This window comes from Bos mutus, chromosome 5 (assembly GCF_027580195.1).
Source record: "Bos mutus isolate GX-2022 chromosome 5, NWIPB_WYAK_1.1, whole genome shotgun sequence".
In the NCBI taxonomy this organism is placed as follows: Eukaryota; Metazoa; Chordata; class Mammalia; order Artiodactyla; family Bovidae; genus Bos; species Bos mutus.
In genome coordinates, this window is record NC_091621.1 from 97,301,141 (window position 1) to 97,317,861 (window position 16,721).

Below are 16,721 nucleotides of genomic sequence, written 5' to 3' on the forward strand. Positions count from 1 at the left end.
AATTATTTAAAAGAAACTTTGATAACTTCAAATATTTGCATTTATATGGTTTAAAATTTTATATGAAATTATATGCATTTACTTTGCAGGATAATGGTTTAGAGCAGGACAGTTGTTTTAATGAAACCTGCTTTTGGTGGATATATAATTGGTACATTTTTTAGTTTAAGGATATATGCTTTCCTCATGTTAAGGACGTTTTGCTGCTCCGATGCTGTTCATCTAGTCCATTTTTGCTCTAAATTGAGTTTCACCTCCTAGTCCTTCATCGCACTTAAGATTTTGTCTTATTAACAATGGAAAATCAGCCTATGATCAGTTTGAGTCATAAGAACTGAAATTAGAAATTTAGGGTAGGAATAGATACCCAATGTGGATGTTGTTTAATTCATCTTAAATACCTATTCTGACTTTCCAGGAAGTCCCAGCTCCACCACTATTGGTAGGATTCTGTAAAACAAACAAACAAACAAAAAGTATAGTATAGTCATTTACTCTGAGTAGGTGTTTATGGAATAAGCCATTATGATCCGAGAATCAGTTAAACATAAATTTTTTTCTCTTTTTATGCACTACTTGACATCAAAAGCAAAAAGAGGTAAGTTGGCTATAAACCTGAGTGAACCTTATTTTCTTTAATAGATTTATTTCTGAAAGAGCTTTGCTTCAATTTTCTACAAATCAAGTACTTTTACATTAGGAAGCTTGCTATTGTAGATCTTTAATCTTTTCTTTGAAAGCTGAATAAGCACCTTCTGTAAACTTGGGTTTTAAAAATATTTAATATTTAAACATACTGCTTTTCCTTTAACCAAGTTATACATATGGTTTAATTTTCTTGTGAGGAACTTTGGTTTAGTTTTGGGGTTTCTGGGTTGTCCCCCTCCTCAAATATGGAGGATTACATGTTATAAGTAGTTCTTCTTTTAAAAAAAAAAAAAAAAAAGCCAAGAAACAACTGATATTGGTGAAAATCTATAATTTTCTTATTCATTGCTTTACAGAAGAGGATGCCCTGAACCTCTCAGAATATTTTCTAGTGTGATTTGTGTGTGTGTGTGTGTTATTTTTTTTAATTAATTTATTTTTTGTTGAAGGATAATTGCTTTACAGAATTTTGCTGTTTTCTGTCAAACCTCAACATGAATCAGCCATAGGTATACATATATCCCTTCCCTTTTGAAACTCCCTCCCATCTCCTTCCCCATCCCACCCCTCTAGGTTGATACAGAACCCCTATTTTTTTGAAATGACTATAAAATAAGAAAATCAAACACATTTTACTGAGTGGTGTCTCATATATTTTTCTTGTTTGGGATATATTTTCACTTGATTTTTTAGTGGGCTCTTGTTTGTAGTTTAACTTATTTCTCTCATTTCTTTTTGATGATGAATTAATTCTGACATTTCAAAGGAATAGATGGTCTTCATCTGATACATGCTGTTATTGAGATTGTTTAATGAGAACAGACCATCACACCATCCTGAGTTAACTTTGTACCAGCTGACACTGTTCTTGAGAAGGTCATTTCTGAACAAAGTTATTTTCTAAAAGGTACTTAATTGATGTAAGAATCTGGAAGCAAAATGTACTTTTACCTCTTGGTGCCACTGTATTTAATTACCCTCTTCCCCTTTATCTTCCATGTCTTCCTACATAGGCTCATGCTCATGGTTTAATTGTAAGTTATTCAGAAGCAGAAAGTTGACAATACCGCAGGGCATTTTTATATTTCTCTTTTTCAAGGTTCAAAATAAATATAGATTTATTAATACTGCTTTGTTTTATCAGCTAGTCATGTGATATTCCTCAGGACAGCAAGTGGAAAGCTGTGTGAAAGTTTTTGTCTACTCTATAATCACTGAAATGCCTATAAATGTTCCCTGTCTTTAGCAAATCATGCTCTGATTCTGTATTGTTGAAGACAATTTTAATGCTTGTCCCCTAAGCATGATAACCTATGCACAGTTGTCATTTATATGAAGGCAGAGCCAGATGTTTTAAAGAGTCATATGTTTTTAAAGATCATATTTTTTCATTGTCTATACTGAAATATTTTTACGTGTTTCAACAATTCTGCTTTTTTCCCTGGAAATTTTTAATGAATAATGATTGTCTCTAACTATAATAAGGGTATAAACAAATAAGGGGATTTGCTATGTTAAACACTGATGTAAAGTTAAGGCTGAAGTGACTGGTGACATAAATTGTAGACTACACTCCTGAGTAGCCGGAAACTATGTAATTGTTTTATTTGTGGGTACTTCCAGAGAAATTCATGTGATATATTTGGCAAAAAGGGATGAGATAGCCAACTCTATGTGTTTGATTATAAAATGTTAAAAGCTGTTCACAGCTATCCATTTTTACTAGTGCTGATGTACCATTAAGTTCATCATTGGATTTTTTAAAGTATTTCAACTTTTCCTATCTACTGTTTATATTCATGTAAATGTTTCTATCTCACGCTCTCATTATTTTTCTTTATATAATGTTTCTATCTTAATTTTTTCTTAAATTCTCTACTGGATATGTCTGTTTTTTCAGTTTATGTGTATAGGCATCCATAGGACTACTTAAGTGTTCAAGTTACTACTACAAGAAGAATGTATTTTGATGCTTTTTCCCATTTACTTTTCTGTTTATTCACTAACACACTATTACTCATTTCATAGATTTAGTGAGGAATAATTTAGTATCGATGTTATTTGACCTATTTTATATAATAGCAATTATAATTTCAAGATTTATACATCAAAGTCTTAAAATTTATTAAAGAATCATTAATCACCTAATATCACTAAACTAGCATTAAAATCTTTGTTGGAGAGTATTTTCTCTTTCCTATTCCTTTTGTTAGGAGGATGTTATGATGATGACAGGAAAGTCTAAATTGTACTCTTTCTTTCTCAAGTCAACCCATCACACAATGACATTGATAATGTAACTAATAAACAAATCTAGTGATCCTTTAGGGAAGGCAAAGTCAGTATATTAGCAGGTATTCTGCATCACATGCAAATTCTCAAAGTAAAGGACTGTGGGAAAACAAAGAATTATAAGGCAGGGTCTTCTTTGTCAACTGCATAGCATGACTGAAGAATTCAGATACACTGCAAGGAAAACAGTGTTCAAAAGCTGAAGACAATGAGATAAGTACTATTGGAGTTTAGAGGAAGCAGACACTTCCTTCTGGGGTGGTCAGGAGTAAAAACTGAAACTTGTTAGTTCTGAACAGTCCAAGAGAAGAAAAGAGCATTTTAGATGAATGTAATAAAAGGAGCAAAGACTTGCTGAAATGATTTTATCATACGGTCTATTTTGGCCTTTTAATTTCTGTTTTAATGGCAGTGACTTTGTTTCTTGAAACTGAAAATCTCAAGGTCATCTTGACTTCTCCTTTTGGCCCCTCGTGTGTTATTCGATGACCAGTTCTTACCCATGGGCCCTGGGCTTCATGCTTTCACAAACATCCTCTCACCTGATCTGCAGGATTGATATTTAATGTCCTCACTTAACAGAAAAGCTGAGGCTAGGACTGAATTCACTTCTTCAATGTCCCTCACCTACTGGTTTGTGGAGCAGGGAGTCTAAACATTAAGATCTCTCTGATGGACCTACATCTTATGCTGATACAGAGGAAAGTTGAAGAGCACAGAAGAGAAAGAATAAAGAGGAAGGCAAAGAGACCATAAAAAAAAATTGCTGCAGAAGCATCGCTGGGCAATGGAAGGAAATTGTGATGTACCCATTATCCAGTCCCGTGGATTACTGTGTAAAACCCTCATTTAAGAGCTGAGTATGTGCATAAGTATATCAGTAATTAATTGTGAAGAACACCTTTGTGCTATTATCCACAAATATTCAGAGTTCCTGAGTTGGGAGACTAAAAACATACGATATGCAAGTTTTATGTCTCTACCTTGGTACACAATGCATAAAAATTTGTATTTTTTACCAACTCAAATTTCACATTCTATCATCAATTTTGTTTTCTCCAGGACTGATTTGATCACTTTAACTTCACTCTACTTTGATTTTTGCTAAAAAGAAAGTCAGCTGAAATTGGAGTATGGATTTTCATTTAGAATTTGTGCTTGTGTATATCTTTTCCTGTGAGTTTCCTTGAATTAAAAAATATTTATTTCAACCCTTCACCTGCTTAGAGTTGAGAAGAATCAAGGTCATGACTGTCACATTTTCTAACTTGAGAGGAAAAATAAAAGGAAGAGGAAGTTGATATGGTAGATGACAGAATAGGACCTAAGAGATGCACCAGGTAGGAAGAAGTAAAACTTATTAGAAATTAACATAAAGTTAAAAGTATATAAAATATTGCATTGGAATTCCTGACACTGTAAGTACAGAATGGAGGAGGTATGACCTGACAGCACCATCTTCAAACAAAGTAAGCTCATGTGAAGTTGGCAGTCTGATGTTGCTGCCCAAAAAATGTCATGCAGGCTTCTGTTTTGTTTTGTTTTTAAATAGAATCAGAATGTCTCAGGTGAGGCAGGATGCTGCCACACCAGTCAAGCTGTTACATCTTACTGTGCATGGTTTCCTCTCTGAGCACCTCAGTTTTAGAAGATTGTACACAACCTGGAGCATGGTCAGAGAGCAAAGAGGAGGGTATCGGAGGTTATGTCCTCTGAGGAAGAACTTGAATTATTTAGCCTGAGGAAAACTCAGGAGATAGAAATCATTCCAGGGGAAAGTATGAAGCATCTGACACAGTGTATGGTCATGAGGGAAGGAGATGTGGTATTGAAAATACCTCATGAAATGGCAAGGATGCATTAATTCTCAAGTCAGGAAAACCAGGCACTGGAGTGCAGGCCATTCTGTAGGAAACTGCCAGCCACAAGCAGCTGCTGCTCTGCCCCCGTCAGAGTATCCTGGCTGTGGGAAGCCACCCCTGAAGCTGCACAATGTCCTTACCAACTCCTCTCACTGCCATCTGAGGCACACATGGGGCCGAAAACATAGAGGTGTTCCTAGCCTCCTTCGTCGAGAGGCCCTCCCAAACAGTCAGTGGGCTCATGGACTCCCAAAGGTATTGACTTTTAGAAAATTGGTTGGTGTTCTAAACTGCATGAAAGAGTTTAAAAATGGTAGATACCTCAAGGAAAACCATATGACAAGACTTTCCTTCCTGCCAATGAAATTCGCCACTTTCAGCCACCTCTTTATAGAAACTAGATATTATCCTCATTCTTGTACCTTTTATCTTTCTTTGTGTTTTTGAGGTAACTAGCTGCCTTCAAATTACTGTCAATCGTCTAATGAAGTTCTTATGTTTCTTTGGCAATATGGGTCTGATATTTTCTAGAGGTTGGTGATGTTCAGTTGCCAAGTCGTGTCCAACTCTTCACGACCCCATGGACTGCAGCATGCCAGGCTTCCCTTTCTCTCACCCTCTCCCAGAGTTTGCCCAAGTTCATGTCCATTGAATCGGTGATGCCAGAGGTATCTAGAGGTATTTCTAGAGGTAGCTGGCATCAATCAGAGAGACAACCAGAGTAGTGAGTATAGAGGTAGCTGGCATCAATCAGAGAGACAACCAGAGTAGTGAGTAGAAAATAAGCCTTAACATCAGAAAAATCTTTATCTTTGCTCAGCCGCTTCCTAGCAGGTGGTCATGTATTAACTAAATCAATGAATGTTTGTGGAGAACAAACATTTGTTTTTGGTGGTAGAGATCATGAAAAATGTAAAGAAAAAATAGTTCTCAGTAGATAAGAGATTTCAATATAGTCCCATAGATCAAAAATACTTACTTTCCTCATGATAGGAATAGTGAAAATAACAACTGCAGAGTGTTGCTAAGATTTAAAACTTATATACAGTTCCTAGGAGAAGTAACATCATACTGATTCATGAAATAATTTCCTTCCTTCCTTCTCCCCTTTTCTATCTTCCTTTCTACTGGAGGCTTTGTTTATGGAGGAATGTCAAATAAGTTCATATGTATATCAGGACATATAGACGTGTTAAACAATAATATCCCTTATTCATCTCTACCCTTGAGGCACTAACAATCTCTTCAGTTTTGTGACATTTCTCAGGCCTATAGCCTTATAATGTAAATGTTCAGTGTTATCAAATTCTGGGCATTTCAAGTAAACACTTTAATTTTGTAAAATATTGTATTACTATTAGTAGAGGCCATAAACAGCTTATAGTTGCTAAATTCTTTAACTAATTTCTTTTCTAGGTGTACAACCTAGATATCACAACCTCTAAGAAGCATTTCCTGACCACTTAGATTAGTGAATTGTTTCTGCTCTGAGAGCCCAACTTTTCCCTATCATGGGGAACAATGCAATGAAGTGTCTCAAAATATAACTCAGCCCTTGGATCATTCAATCCTGGATTCAAATTCCAGCTCCACCTCTTAGTGAACTTTGGCAAGTTATTTAACCTGTTTCTCCCCATTTTGTAATCCACAAATTGGGGTTAATAAAACACGGTTAAGGGAGAGCACACATATTAAGTGCCCACACAGTGCCTGGTGCATGGTAGGCAATGAATGAGTACTACCAGGTGCTGCCACCACCACTCCATCTCATCATCATCATCGTCATCATGACACTTTATTTTGTTTGTTGAATGTGCTTGTCTTTCTCAATTGACCAGGGACCATATCTTCTGTTTTCCTTTTATCTCTACCACCTAACAGTTGCAGACACACAATGGGAGTTTAGTAACTAAATTGCTGAATGGTTGAAACAAATTCTGGTGGCCCCCGATGACAGCAGTGACTTGCGATGTTCTGAGACTCCTCCTCCTTAAATCACATAATTCTAATCTTCTGTGCCCTCAAAAGCAATGAGGTGAGGCCTAGTTCCTTTGTGAATAGGTCTACCAGAGTAGAACCTACAAAGAACACATAAGATCATGTAAAGCCCACAGCATCTCATAGCTGGAAGGGATTTTCTCAACCTCCCAACCTCCCCTTTCATTTTCAAAGTACATGCTAAACACACATTGCTGTTCAACTGGGTTAGCAGAGTCCACGATTGGAGGATTGTTGATCACAGAAGAGGAATTCAGAAGACAATTGAGTCAGAGCAATTAATTATTTTTCAGATTTCTTTTTAAAATCTTTTACCACCTTATCTATGGAATTTGTTTTTAATTCTTTAAGTATAACACTTAGCTAAGTACTTGTAAATAATAAATGCAAAATAATAATTAGCTGGAGGCAATATAATTTCTAAAGAGGGGAAAACTTATATTCACTACAAATGTAAGAAATATCCACCACATATCAAACAGTTCATTAAGAGGGTGCATTGTGGTCCTGCTTGCCTGTTTTCTGAATTTCATCACAAAGTATATTTCAAATGAACAAAAGTCTGTGACTGTATTAACTAAAAAAAAAAAAGGAAAATCTTACAGAAATAAGAGATAGAATTTAAACCATTTAAAAACTCTAATTCTGAGGCTTGCCATTCCACAGATGAAGAGCTGGCAATAGGAAAAAGCAAGCTAGACTCCCAAGTGTTCGTATTTGTTTATTGCCTTTACTCAAATGTAACATAAGAGGGCAGCATACATCTGTTTAACTTAGGTCTGCTGGCGAGATTAAAATAGTTGTCTAAATTTGTACAACTTTGTCTAAAATTATCCTTTATCATGGCTATTGAAAAAAATGAAAAGCGCATAAAGGAATTCATCCTTTAAGACTCCTGAGTTTCTACAAAAGGGAATCATTGAGCTAATCAAGCTGCAAAATGGAAAAACAAAGACTTAAAGAAAAAAATGAAAAGAATTTGCCAAAGCTAAGAAAATGGAAATATTTGTTATATTTGAAAGACTTTTACTGAGTATGATAATCTGAACAACAGCTACTCAACTAATCAGATATACTCCCTATTAAAAAACAGTAATTAATAAGTTACTCTGGAACCAAGACCAGTTTATGAAAAGGTCCTCTCTCTTCAGTGATGTTCTCTTGAATGAATTTAAATCAAGCCTATCTTATTTTCTACTTTCCATCACAGACATTTAGTGTATTTGCAATGTCTTCTATAAAAGCATCATGAATTTTGATATTTCCGAGTTATACAAGCAAGTTTTGTTGTAATAGAGAATATATTGACTTTAGAACAAGTAGTGCTTAGATTCAAGCCTTTGAATGTAAATTTCAGTAAAAGCTCATTAATTCAAGACTTTAAATCCAGAATTTGTAATTAATTTGGCTTAACTATTACCTATATAACATATAGGGAAAGATACATAGTCTAAGCAATTAGTAAGAAGAAATTCTGCAATTAAAAATAATTGAAAGTTTTTGTTCTAATTTGAACTTTTTCTGCAAAATCTTTTTGCAGAAATATAATGTATGCATTTCTAACTAGCTTAACAGGTGATTATAGTACATCAGCAAACAGACTGCTCTTTGATTATTTCAGAACACAGTCTTTCTTGGAGTAGATAAGTAACATAACTGATCAGCTAAAGAATGAACTTTTAACAGCTAGTGATTTGTCAACCTAATGTGAGTTATGTGATTTTCAGAAGACAAAAATAAAAGACTTATCATTCAGATTAGCTTTCTCCATCAATCCAAGTAACTAACAACTTAATATAATAAAATAAACATTCTAAGACTTCTAACTAACAAGTCTTACTTTTGGTAAATAAAATCTATTTTCAGAAAACTGTGAAGCTAATTTTCTTCTCAGATATCCTTCTGTTAATCATAGAAAAGTGTGTATTGCATGCTTTTCTCAATATACCTGTGTGTCCAAATACAAAGTCAACTATCTGAATATAAAACATTTTGGAATAGCAAATCTAAATGCTAAGCAAGTAACTACCACCATGTTCAAGTTTAGAACTTGAGGATCTTTCATTATGTTAATACATCTTTTATTTTTAGATGTAACCAAGCATCAAATATGAATGGCTGTGTATGTCCTAATGTACTTGAGAAATTTCACTACTAATTTTTTTCACTAATTTTTAAATACTGTGTTTAATTAAGGAAAAAGCCTTGTCTTCTCTGTTGGCATCATTCAGGGGAAAAAAGCTTAATTCAGATGTTTCTATGTGACTACACATTCCTCACTAAATCTCTCAGGCAACTGCCTAAGTTACTGTTACTAACACGTTGCTCTGCCATCTCTGTATACATGTCTAATTTATCAGTTTCTTATAGATTGTCAGCAGCCTGCTGCCTCCGTACCGCCACAGTGCTCACAACTAGCCGGGAGGCAAGACTGCCCAGCTGTCAGGTAAATTCAGACGTCCTTACTTTCCCACCCAGCCGCATGTCAGTTCCACAGACCCCAAGCTCTCCTTTCCCACATGATGACTTCTTATATATAATTATACTTGCCACATTTTATTTCAAACATGGACTATACAAACACACATTGGATTCCTGAAGTTCACATGTGCCCACTGAAAATACAAGAGAGCTAGAATTTATTTTACTGGTCACTAACAGGTAGACTACAGGCTGCCTTCAGCTTCCTTCTGTGAGTAAATCCTTGGATTAGTCCAGGGTTTCATTACCTTTCAAAACATAAAACCTTGAGTTGTTTGTCTTTTGCTTTAGAATATATTACTCAGGCAAACAATTAGGAAAGTATAAAGCATATCTAATGTCTGTTCCAAGACAACTTTACGAAAGTGTTTCCGTTTTCTGTCCACTCAGTACTCTCAGTGAAACTGAAATCGAAAGATGAAGAGAACCTTGTAATTGGCATTCAAAAAAGAATATTTTCAGTGATAGTGCCTTTATGTAAGATTCACTAAACAATTTTAAAGGCAAATCTACAGACTCCCTGGATGGTAACCTGGAGAGTAAGCTAAACAATTTCTATTCCAATAAAAGCATTGCAAATACATCATGAATTTACTTTCATGGTAAATTTCATGGCCAAACTTTGACACAAGCATCAGAGCACCCCATCAAGACCTAAACATTTTCTTGAAATCCTTCATCTCCAGTTATTTGCCTCTGATGGTATCTAGTTTTTATAATCTGGCTGTGGCTTTTATAGCCTGCTTGTTGTTCTCTCCTTATTTTAATATGACTGTTGCTCTTCTCCCAGGGCAAGGCTTCTTTTGAGTAAGGGCAGGCCCAGACGTACTTCCATGTGTGTCTGAGGAGTAGACATCAGTAGCAGGCTGCATGTTGGTCAAGGGTTAGAGCTGAGAGCTGCAGATGCTTTCCACAAGCAGCAGCAGCCAAAGCCCCAGTGTGACTCGGTCTCTGAGGCAGTTGGGCAGCCAGCTATTTAAGTGGAACATCAAGTTAGCAGGAGAAAGTATGTGATTAAATAGGCCCCAAGCCAGTGTCTTCCAACTGATGTCTCGGCCTGCTGTTCCCACCCCTTCCAGCAACAAGGTTTTTACTTCAGGAAAGTTCTTCACTAACATACAAATGCTATTTAATAACAGCAGCCAACTGTAGAGCAATTTCAATTACTAAGTAACTGAATATAATTATAAATGTTCAAATCCATCTCAGTGGGATTCTCTGTTTGTAAGGCAGAAGAACATGGGCTCTAAACTTAGTCGTTCTCCGAAAAGCACCTTCACCCCACCCAAGGCTGGGGTAGTGCCAGGAGCACGACAGAAGTTCAGTGAGTGAATGAATTCTGCAGTCACATTATCTGGGTTTGGTTCCCACTTCTAATACCTATTGGCTGTGTAATCTTGGAAGTTGCTTTTGCTGGCTAAGATTCCATTTCTTTACTTGTAAAGTGAGAAAGAGAATGGATATTGGGAGATTCAGGGAGGCACAGGCCTGGCCTACAGTGTGTTCTCAATATCTTTAATTACTACTAACCAGTCTTAGTACCTAACCATTTCTCAAGACAGAAATCTGCAATCTCTCATAATCTCTCTAACTTGCTTGGGCAGAGTGGAGAAAGCTACTGTTTTAAGTGTTTCAGTTAGATAAGAAATGGAAAGGCTAATGAGGAATCTTTCTAAGTTTAATTTTACTTCACCTTGCTTCTTTTTCTTTTTTTTGAGAACCAGTTTGACTAAATGATTAGAACTTATTATGATTAAGTGATTATGATTATTATGATTAAATTATTTGATTAGAATTTATCAAATACAGTATTTATATTCAAGAAGTGATTCCTTAATCTGTAAGCCAAAAATATGCCTCTGTCACATAAAATACACAGTACAATTATATTTTGTGCAAATTAAAAATAGTAATAGTATAATATGAAATATTTGTAACCTGTCACTTTAAGAAATCAGAAATAATGAAAAAGAATTTTAATTATCACGAACAACATAATGTGTTGGGCCAAGTGAGCTGTAACCTGTGTGTGAATGTGAAGTTGCTCAGTCGTGTCCGACTCTTTGCCACCCCATGGACTGTAGCCTACCAGGGATTTTCCAGGCAAGAATACTGGAGTGGGTTGCCACTTCTTTCTTTAGGAGATCTTCCCAACCCAGGGATTGAACCCTAGTCTCCCGTATTGTAGGCAGACGCTTTACCGTATGATACACTGGGGAAGTCGCTGCCACTATACACCTCACCAGGTCAAACAGAAATGCTTGCCTTCCTTTATACAGAAGATTATTGAACTCCATGGGTCTTCAAACACTTATCCCTCTTGTATGATGTGACCACCTTATGCTACTTGCCATAACTTATGCTGAATAATATGTTTCCTTCCCTAAAAAGAAGCTTGTTTTAGATCATGCAAACTTAACAGAAAGAAACTCAGGTCCATGGGAAAGTCTGCCTTTCTATTTCCAGGTCATCTGAGGATGGGGGAAACATCCTGCCATGCAGTATTTTCTTAGTCCTCGTGTTGAACCTCTAGCTCTCCCATGTTTACTTACCACATTTTAAAAATAGATAAGAAAAATCGTTTTTATCACTGGTTATCCTAACAAGTGCAGAAAAGTATATCTCCATTTAAACTACATTTATAAGAGTTCAAAGATTTTTGGGAGAGAGACCCGAAGTAGAGTAGTATTGTACATAATTATGATTTTGTATTAAAACTCAAGAGATATACATGAAAAAGCAAAGATAAAAACTGTTAATGCTAATTTTTAATGACTTGAATGATTATATTAGCTTTATGATTAAGTTAATAAATAACAATAATAAACCTAGAATAGCTTTCTCAAATAACACTCCTGGCAGAAATTATTCTGTGGTACTGAGTTCCAAAGTATAAAGGAAAAAAGCAAAGTTTTAGAAAAATGCCAGTCTTTTTCAATTGAAAAAATTCCCCATAATGTGATTTTCCCCCATTAGTCACATTTTAAAAGTTCTGAACCCAAATGTATTTGTAATATTACCTTAGAAAATTCAATGATTTTGCATCCTTATGCTGCAATATTATTCATCAAGCCGTTGATGAGCCTGAGCATTTCTGTGTTCATTTAAACTAGAGGCTCTCAGAAGTGGTCATGTGGGAACAACCATATGCATCATATAGTTACTCTTCAGTCATCTTTATACCACCAAGCTAAAACAGGTAGAGGGAACCCTTACAGCAAATTAGACTTCCACAGGCAAATTAGTTCTACTGAATCTGGATCTACTTGAGAACTGTGGAATCCTCAGAAGCCTTGGTTCAGTAGGTCCATGTCCCCAGGACCTTGTTAGAAATGCAGTTTCTCAGGTCCCACCTCAGACCTATTGTATCAGAATCACTCCCAGGTAATTGCTATATAATCATTAAATTTTGAAAAGAACTAATCTTGCAACTAACCCAGAGACCTAGGGGAATGACTGGGTGCAGAAATTGAAAACAGTGACTGGCGGGAAGGAGTTCATATGTTGTTTCCCTAACATGTTTCATTTTTCTTCTGGGTTTTTTTTTTTTTTTTTTTTTTAAATCTACAGTTGTCCTGGCATGCTTTAGATTTAGGCCATTTTCTGTGCAAAATTCCTGTGAAAATAATGTCTGTCGAACCGTTACCATTGTGCATAGCCCCTTGCTAATCTGTCTCTCGCTGACATGCTTGTTTCTCATTTGCAGTCCTGACGTAGCTCTGCCTGATGAGCAGCCACATTCCAGCTCGCAGTGCGCCCCTCTCCACTGTCTCTCCAAGCCTCCTTACCCCTAGTCTTCATCTCCCGCGGACAAACACTTGTGGTGAACGTTTCGTAGCCATACACAGGATACTGCCCAAGATCCAGCGGCTGGTTTCTTCTCGTTGGTTAGATGTTTGATTGCATTAATGGCCATCATTTTGGAAGATAAGAGGAAGTTGGGAAGAATAACACAAAGCACAGACTCCAGTGTAGCAAAATGCTTTATGGTTTCTCTAAATCACAGATAAACTTCTGTAATCAAATGGCTACAGTTAAATTAAATCAAAATAAAATGAAACAGGAAATATGTATCTCAGATGGCTGGCTTTACCTCGATAGCATAAGAGAGACCTAAGACAATGTAAAATACATATATTGTAAAATCATCTTTCCTTATACTTCAATTTCAGCTATAGAAGTTAATTCTAATTTTTTGGTCATTGATATTTATTTTGTACTTTACTTGCCACATATATATGTCTGTAAAAATCATTTCTGTGAGAGGTGAACATCATTTATTTTAAGATATGCATAATATGCTCAATTAAGTATGAGTTTTAATTTAGTTTGAAATCTGGAATTGGCCAGACTGGTCATTTTTCTTGCACAAAATGATAAACGAGGTGCATCGGAATGTTAACAATAACTGTATTTTGCTGCTACACTGATACTGTTTATGCACTTACTTTCTAATCAGTAGCTCATTGACCGCTGGGTTGTTTTTGTTTTGTTTTTTAACTCGAATTCGTCATTGGACGTTATTAAGTAAATCTGAAAAAGAGACTATGTTATGGTTCATTGACTTATTCAACTTTTGACGGCATCTTTAATTTTTTTTAACGGCAGATAAGTAGACGCACTGGTGCTGCTCCTTTGTGTGTGTGTGTGAGCGTATGTAATAACGTTAAAGAAGGCTAAATAACATGATGGGAAAAAATGGTGTGTTTATTTAATGACCAGAATTTTTTTTTTACTTCTCCCAAATTCAGGGTCCTATTAGGAGTCTTTCCTGCTATAAGATATCAAGTATAAATGGGAAATATATACATATACAGATGTAACTTAGCCTTTGGTTAATTAACTTACCCAGAAAGTGTTCAAATTTTGATTAAAATTGTATGTTCTGTTGTTGTTAGTTTTTCTCATAATGAATCTTCCTTGCCAAAAAAACAAGAGGTAATAAACCTTAGCTCATTGTCTACTTTTGACAAACACTCAGGTGCCTACAATCATTATATTATATTGAGATACTTCATGTTCCTAGTTAATTTACAGATTCTGCTGGGTAACTTTTATGACTTAATTTAAGGCAGTGGATTTTCACAGCAAAATTTATTTTGCACATAATCTGACAAACAAGGAAAACAGCTAATTGAGCTGAAAGGTCTAATACTCTTGGGCTCCTTATATCAAGTGCTGCCCACACACCTGCTCCTAGCCCTGATTCCTTGTCTAGTCAGGTAGCCTTAACTTGTTTAAATCCATAATGGTTTGACCTTTTCCTGTAATGATATCTGTAACTTCTCTTTAAAACAAAAGCAATCCTCACTGTTAACAAAAGATAGTTAACAATGCAGGGCTTTAATAATGACGACCCAGTAGGAGTCACTCAGCTGACTGCGTGGAGGTATCGGAGCACTGGTAGGGTGACCCATCAAAGGTGCCAGCCAGTCGGCAAGTCTTAAAGCACAGAGCAGGAGCTCTATCAGTCATACACCTTTTAAGTAGAGGTCACTATTACCAAAGCCACCAAGAGATTTTGAGTTCCTTACATGTGTGCTATTTTCAACAGTGTCATTTATTATGCAACTTGCAGTAGCTGAAAATCTTTATCCAAATAGAGATTCAGGTTAAAATATGGGAAAAGAAACAAATCTTCATAAAGCCCTGATCATGGCAACCTAACCTTTTGCTCTTTCCACCTGCACTGACTTGCTGTTCCTAAACATTTTCTTTATTTTGTTGGTGTTGTATCTGCCTGGTACTAGTCTTAGTGAGACAGCATGGATTTATTAGAGTTCAATTAAAGGAAGCTCCCCAACCCCTACCCCTGCTTTTTTTTTTCAAGTATCATGTGTTTGGACCTGAAAAGTGGCATAGCTGCTAAGTTGACTTTTAATAAAAACTGTGCCTGGGGGAAAATATGCCTTTTTAAAAAGTACCTCAGAACATTTTCCTATTTTGCCTCCTCAGTTTCATTGGTGGTACAGGGAATTCAGCAGTAAGTATCGTCTGTGTGTAACTACAGGGCATTCGTGCTTCCCCACTCTGTATTTGTGACCAGCTGAAAAGCTGGGTCATAGACAAAACATTTATTTCTTCCAATAAAAGTTTATGATTAATCCTATTACATACTAGTTTTGTTTCAATTCATTATATTAATAGAGTGGGAAATGCTTGTTTTGAAATAGCAATTCTATAAAAATATTAATTTTAGCAAATTTTGCCAAAAAGATATAGAAATTTGGAAATAAATTTCTCATTTTCAGCACAAAAATAGATAATAGTCCCTAAGAGAATTCCATGTATTTAAATTGTGGCATCACTTAGTATAGTTTAAACTGAGCCATATCTATATTTGTTTATAGGCATTTAAAATGACCAAATATGTGTAGCATTGATAAAAATCAGTACCTGTAAACATCAGGATTTAAAAGGAAATTGGAAAACTGAAGAACTAGTGAAAATAAAAAAAGAATGAATCTCAGTAAGGCTACTTGAAGACAGACTTGGGGTAGAAAAATCAACTATAGAACTATAATGAAAATACTGGCTAATTATTACAAACACAGTGGGCAAAGATTAAAAATAACTAGCAAGACTTTAAAAAGTAAGCACAATTACCATACTGGAAAGACTAGAATTCAGAAATGCTTTCCTATTGAGAATTTTTCCTAGGTAAAAAAATAAAAAGGAGCAATAAATTGCCTTTGGTCTGGGTGCACAGGGGTATACAGGACCCTAGAATTAATCTTTCCAATCAATTCATGATTCATCAGATCCTTTTTTCATATCCAGTTCTGTTTCAATAAGAAGAATTTGGAGGACGTGGAGAAAATGGAAAGTTATTAAATAATTAAGAAAAGACCTATTTATAAAGATTATACGTTAGCTTAAAGAAGAAGAGGTATGTAGTGATCTTCAAGAAAAGTTAATAAGGGATAGGCACCCACTATGGCTACTACTAAGTCTAGAATAAGAAAAACAATCATCACTGTGAAGCATTTATGTTCACTCTGGGAAAGAGATTTTTAACAGTAGGAAATTTGTCAGTGAAATTGATATTCATAAGGAAGATTTGTTTTTTAAGAATTAAATATTATTGGTTGAGAATTAAATATTATTGATTGTCTAGTAAGGATTAAGTTTTGTGGCAAGATATCTTATGATAATGTGTGATAATTCTGGGATTCCACAATTTTTTGCTGCTTTTATTTAAAACTTAAAAAGTACATTAACGTTATACTGGTTAGACTTGAAATATTTTGTCCCTTAATAGGATAGCAATCTTAATTTTTCCAAAACATTTGGTGAAAAACAAAACAGAGTTGTTGGTGTTATTTTTCCTTCCAGCTATATTTCATAATATCTTTAAAGAATGTAGTAATTTTACTATAAAAAAGCCTCAATTGTCAGAGTCTAAAAAAACAAATGTCCTCAGGAATATTTCAGAAATAG

General features: G+C 35.3%; 1 protein-coding gene across 5 annotated transcripts in view; it reads left to right on the top strand.

The window, feature by feature from the left end:
- The window catches only part of BICD1 (BICD cargo adaptor 1), a 253,890-nt gene extending 237,639 nt beyond the window's left edge, over positions 1 to 16,251 (top strand). For 3 of the 5 annotated variants that reach the window (XM_070371324.1, XM_070371325.1, XM_070371329.1), the window contains one exon: positions 12,988 to 16,251. In XM_070371324.1, coding sequence (XP_070227425.1) covers positions 12,988 to 12,998 — 11 coding nt within the window. In that variant the 3' untranslated portion in view covers positions 12,999 to 16,251. Of the gene's footprint in view, positions 1 to 9,170; positions 9,247 to 12,987 lie in introns of all 5 variants that reach the window. The other 2 variants (XM_070371323.1, XM_070371327.1) reach the window with 1 other exon arrangement.
- Positions 16,252 to 16,721: the final 470 nt, after the last annotated feature.